The sequence below is a fragment of the Brassica oleracea genome, chromosome C7, assembly GCF_000695525.1.
Source record: "Brassica oleracea var. oleracea cultivar TO1000 chromosome C7, BOL, whole genome shotgun sequence".
In the NCBI taxonomy this organism is placed as follows: Eukaryota; Viridiplantae; Streptophyta; class Magnoliopsida; order Brassicales; family Brassicaceae; genus Brassica; species Brassica oleracea.
This window is the reverse complement of record NC_027754.1, coordinates 43,991,714-43,996,797: the sequence shown is the minus strand read 5'-3', so window position 1 is coordinate 43,996,797 and position 5,084 is coordinate 43,991,714. Positions and strand designations below refer to the sequence as shown.

The 5,084-nt window shown below is 44.4% G+C and overlaps 1 protein-coding gene across 1 annotated transcript; it reads left to right on the top strand.

Annotated features, from left to right (window-relative positions):
- The first annotated feature begins 262 nt into the window (after nucleotides 1–262).
- On the top strand, nucleotides 263–4,545 carry LOC106303393. Its single transcript, XM_013739673.1, has 5 exons — nucleotides 263–783; nucleotides 917–1,180; nucleotides 1,261–2,050; nucleotides 2,105–3,310; nucleotides 3,511–4,545. Exons 1-5 carry the CDS (start codon nucleotides 263–265, stop codon nucleotides 4,543–4,545), a joined length of 3,816 nt encoding a protein of 1,271 aa, XP_013595127.1.
- Nucleotides 4,546–5,084: the final 539 nt, after the last annotated feature.

The following is a 5,084-nucleotide window of genomic DNA, read 5'->3' as shown; positions in this document are numbered from 1 at the left end:
AAAATCATCTGATATTTGGAAAGGCTATCTTGTTGCTCAGTTCCATGGAACGGCACCTTCTCCGGCAAAAATCTTCGCTGACCTAAACCCTATCTGGTGAAAGCAAGGAAGGATCAGAGTTAGGTACCACTCAAAGAATGTCTGCTTGATCTTCATCCCATGTGAAATCATAAGAAAATGGGTGCTAGATGTTGGGCTTTGGCATTCTGGCAAGTGTGCCTTCTCTGTATTCGAATGGTCACCAAAAATCAACCTAGCTCCAATGAGATTGGAGTACGCACCAGTTTGGGTTTTATTCAGAGGCATACCGCATGAACTTTGGTCTCTCGAATGCTTCAGTACGTTTGCAACAGGAGTTGGAATCCCAGTCCAATCTGAGTTCCCAAAGCTTCCTCCGTATTCAAATGGTGTGGTGAAACTTAAAGTCATAATCAAATTGGCTGGAAAGAGAGCATCAACAGTTAAGGTTGTAGATAAGCTCTGGAACTCTGTCTTTATCTCTGCGGAATACCTCAAAGTACCACATAAGTGTGGGATTTGTTCGGAATTTGGGCACTCTGAGCTTCGCTGTCCAGATCGCCAACTTCAAAACACTGCCATTGCCACAAATAATGCTGTCCCCCCTCCTGCTTTTGTTGCTTCTCCAGTCGGGTCTGCTGCCTCTCCTGCGGACAATCTCAACACCGCAGCACAGTCTTCAACCTCTGCTCGGGCTGCTGTTGTTCCTATAGTCCCTTCAGTTTCCAAAACTTTTTCTAAGGATGCGCCAACTTTAACTGCAAGGTCTTCTTCGCAAGTTGAACATAAGAAAATTACAAGATCCACAAGCTTGCCAAACTCAAAATTTGGAGCCTCTTCTCCGCGATCAGCCAGTGGCTCCCCCTGTAGTGCACTGAACTCCACCCGCTCGAGTTAGGACCAACACTTCACCGGTCAGACCAGTCACTTCTGCTCAATTCGATTCAGAAGAAGAGCTTATAAGTGCGGCCCAATCGATACTTAGGAAACGTATTGCTGCTGCAGAAGCTGAGTTGCCTCCATTCTCAACTGCCAAGGACCGCAGGAGGGTCAGACAACATCAACGCCAAGCAATGCAAAAACTTTGCAATAACTTGGACGTTTCTTCCTCGACCTCGGATATTCCAACCGTGTTTCAGCGGGAGGCTTCGCCCAACGGGAAGTCTCCTCCTATTTTGGAAGCTTATTGCTTCGTTACCACCTTTTTGTCCTTCTTATGAAGTGTTTTTGTTGGAATATCAGAGGCCTAAATGGCAATACTAGGAAATCGGATGTTCAAAATTGGATACGTACAAACCGCCCTATGTTTGGCGCTTTTTTGGAAACTCATGTGAAGCAAGATGTTTTAACATCTCTAATAACCTCTACTCTACCAGGATGGAAATTTGACTCAAACCACAGCCCTCATGCTGAGAATGGTCGCATAGTTGTGGTTTGGAATCCCTCACTATTTGTTGTTGTCTACTTCCGCTCTCCGCAGATCATGGTTTGTGGGGTTTTTGATCCAGCTACCCAACAACACATCTCCGTTTGTTTTGCTTATCTTTCAATGAACGAGGTGACCGGATGCCTCTATGGACATCAATCAAACAGATTTTTCAATTCAACTATTATCCAGAATTCTCATCTGCTTGTGATCGGTGACTTTAATCAGGTATTGGCAGTATCAGAGGCTTACTCCTTGCACCCTTCGGATTTGTCGATTGGAGGTATGAGAGATTTACAGGAATGTCTTCATGAGAGTGAGATCTTTGATCTAGCCTTCAGGGGATGTTTCTATACTTTGTCTAACAAAAGCCCTTCAAGCCCCCGATCTAGAAAATTGGACAGAGCTCTTATCAATGAGGCTTGGCTGGAAAAGTTTCCCAATTCCCTAGCAATCTTCGACCCGCCAGGATCATCAGACCACTCTCCTTGCATTGTGCAATGTGGCAATGAACCTCCTCGAAGGAATGTCAGATTTATCTTCTTCACATTCTTCACTTCTCACCCGGACTACAATGATCTGATGAAGTTAGCCTGGACACTGCCGGTCTCATCCTCTCCTCCTATGGTATCTCTTTATCAAAAGCTCCGAGCAACATAGATATGCTGCAAAGGGATAAACAAAACTGGCTTCAGCAACATCGAAAAGAGAACCAAAGAAGCTCTTGAGAAACTCCAGGAAATTCAAACTCAGATTTTAACGACCCCTTCTCCGCATCTGTTTCAAGCTGAAGCAAGTGCAAGAGACTCCTGGCTTCTCCTAGCAGCTGCTGAACAAAATTTCTTCAAGCTCAAGTCCAGGGTTAGATGGGAGACGAAGGGTGATCTGAACACAGCTTTTTTTCACAAGTCTGTCAAAGCAAACCTGGGTAGGAATGTTATACATTTCCTAACTGAGGTGAATAATAGAAGAGTGTTTGATAGACATGAACTGAAGAATATGGTCATCCGGTTCTACACCTATCTACAAGGAAGATCCAATGTGGCAGTCATTCCTTACACAATCGACTATATATGGGCAATACATCCATATCGCCATGACTCCTCCAGAACTGATATTCTAGTGGCAATACCTTCTGCAGAGGAGATCAGAGATATTGTTTTGTCTTTACCTAAGTGTAAAGCACCGGGGCCAGACGGATTCTCTTCTGAATTCTTCATCTCATCTTGGGATCTGGTGGGAAGGGATTTAACTGCGGCAGTAAGGAGCTTCTTTCTTACTTCCTCTATGCCTAGACAAACAAATGCAATGGTGATCTCTTTGATTCCAAAGACAACTGGAGCGTCATCCTTGTCCGACTTCAGACTTGTCTCGCTATGCAACACAGTCTACAAAATAATCTCAAGGATCTTATCTGCAAGGCTGAAGCCTATTATTCAAGATACAATTCAAAGGAACCAAGTGGGGTTTGTGAAAGGCCGAGCTCTTGGAGATAATGTTCTTCTTGCATCTGAGTTGGACGCTGACTTTCATAACAGGGGAAGAATTACTAAAGGCTGTCTACAGGTGGATATATCAAAAGCTTTTGATAGCATTGAGTGGCAATTCATCCTCAATATTCTGGTAGCTTTCAACCTCCCACCGGATCTTATCAATTGGATAAAGACCTGCATCACAACGCCTTACTACTATGTTGCTTTAAATGGAGAATTATCGGGTTTCTTCCCGGGAAAAAAAGGTTTACGACAGGGTGATCCGATTTCCTCTTCCCTGTTTGTTATGGCTATGGATATTCTTGCCAAAGAACTGGACATTGCGGTGCGTGACGGAAAATTCAGAGCCCACCCGAACTGTCTTAACCCCTTGGTAACGCATCTGAGCTTCACCGATGATCTGCTTATTTTTTCGATGGAACATCTTCATCCCTTTGCGGTATCCTAGAAGTGCTCAGGGACTTTCAAAAAAGCACGGGTCTTGCTTTAAACCTTTGGAAAACTTGCGTTTTTGTTAATAGAGATGACGCTGACGCTTCTAGAAGTCTGGCTTCTGAGTTTGGTATTTCTCAGGGGTCTCTCCCAGTTAAATACTTAGGGTTGCCTTTGCTACCTTATAAGGCTCGGAGAACGGACTACCAACCATTGCTGGACAAGATTCGATCTCGAGTTACCTCTTGGCAAGCCATGCAACTGTCTTTCGCAGGGAGGTTGCAACTAATTCAGTCAGTCTTATACAGCATCATAAGCTTTTGGGCTTCGGTCTTTCCCTTATCTAAGGGCTGTGTGGAGGATTTGGAAAAAATGTTAAACGCTTTCCTTTGGTCTGGTGCACCGGACTCAGCACGTGGAGCAAAAGTGGCATGGGAATCTGTTTGCACTGCCAAAGAGAGTGGAGGGTTGGGTTTGCGTCGGATAGCAGGACTTAATACAGTCTATGGAATCAAGCTCCTGTGGAACATCTTCTCTGGCTCTGACTCCTTGTGGGTTGCTTGGGTAAAACGTCACTATATTCCACCAAACCTCTTCTGGACAGCGGACTTCACAACGGTTAGGAGTTGGATATGGCGTTGGCTGATGAATCTCCGAGATTTAGCTCGTCCTTTCCTCCTAACCCATCTCGTTTCTGGAAGGAACACTTCTTTTTGGCATGATAATTGGACCACTGATGGGCCAATTCTCTCAACAACAGGACCAATGGGACCCATGGTCTCGGGCATCCCCATAGACGCCTCTGTTGCATCCGCTGTAACAAATGAAGCATGGAATATATCATCAAGGAGTAGGCATTCAGTTCTTAGATACATTCGCTCTGTACTTCCAGCTCAGGCTCCGGACGTAAATTCACCAAATGAAGACAACTTCATGTGGCTCAATTCTCTGGCCGACCAGCCTTCGGAATTCTCTGTTTCTAAGTTCTTCAGAACTATAAACCCTGATCCTCCTGTAATACCCTGGCACAAGGTGGTCTGGTTTAAGAAGCGGATCCCAAGACATTCTTTCATAACCTGGCTGGTAATGAGAGATAGAATGGTGACACGTGACAGATTAATTTCTTGGGGGTATGGATGTATCTCCTTCATGCTTGCTGTGTGGAACGAGGGCTGAATCAGTAAAACAAATATTTTTTGAGTGTGATTACTCTCTCAGAGTGTGGAATGACATAATGGCGAGATCAAGGCTCCAACCTCCTTCAGCTCTTCATGCCATCGTCAACTGGCTCTCCTCGCCTCAGCTTCAAGGGAAACTGAGAACCATGTTGCATCTCATCTTTCAGGCCACTATCTACCACCTCTGGAAGGAAAGAAACAATAGGCTCCATTCAAATATAGCCAGGCCTCCAGGACAAATCATAAAGGATATTGCCCTACAGCTGCGTTCGAAGTTGTTTTCACTTGAGAGGGAGCCCACAGTTATGCAGAGACTTTCCACTTCAACAAGACAGCAACAAGAGACGTACCTCACCATTTGGTTTGATAGAGTTCAACGTTAAGCAAAGGGAACTACTCAAAAATCTGCTTGCTCCACATATGTTTCATTCCTTATATGTAATATTCTCAGCCTATCAATTTCCATCCTTATAGGTCTGTAAAACAATCGAACTTTATTCAGAAATGGTATTCAAAAAAAAAAAAAAAAACAGTGGG

Excerpts from the sequence above, each read along its gene's own strand:
- LOC106303393 (XM_013739673.1), top strand. The coding sequence starts at position 263 with ATGAGATTGGAGTACGCACCAGTTTGGGTTTTATTCAGAGGCATACCG. Across the intron at positions 784-916 it reads GCGCCAACTTTAACTGCAAG|GACCAACACTTCACCGGTCA; the intron begins GTCTTCTTCGCA and ends CGCTCGAGTTAG. Across the intron at positions 1,181-1,260 it reads GAGGCTTCGCCCAACGGGAA|AGGCCTAAATGGCAATACTA; the intron begins GTCTCCTCCTAT and ends TTGGAATATCAG.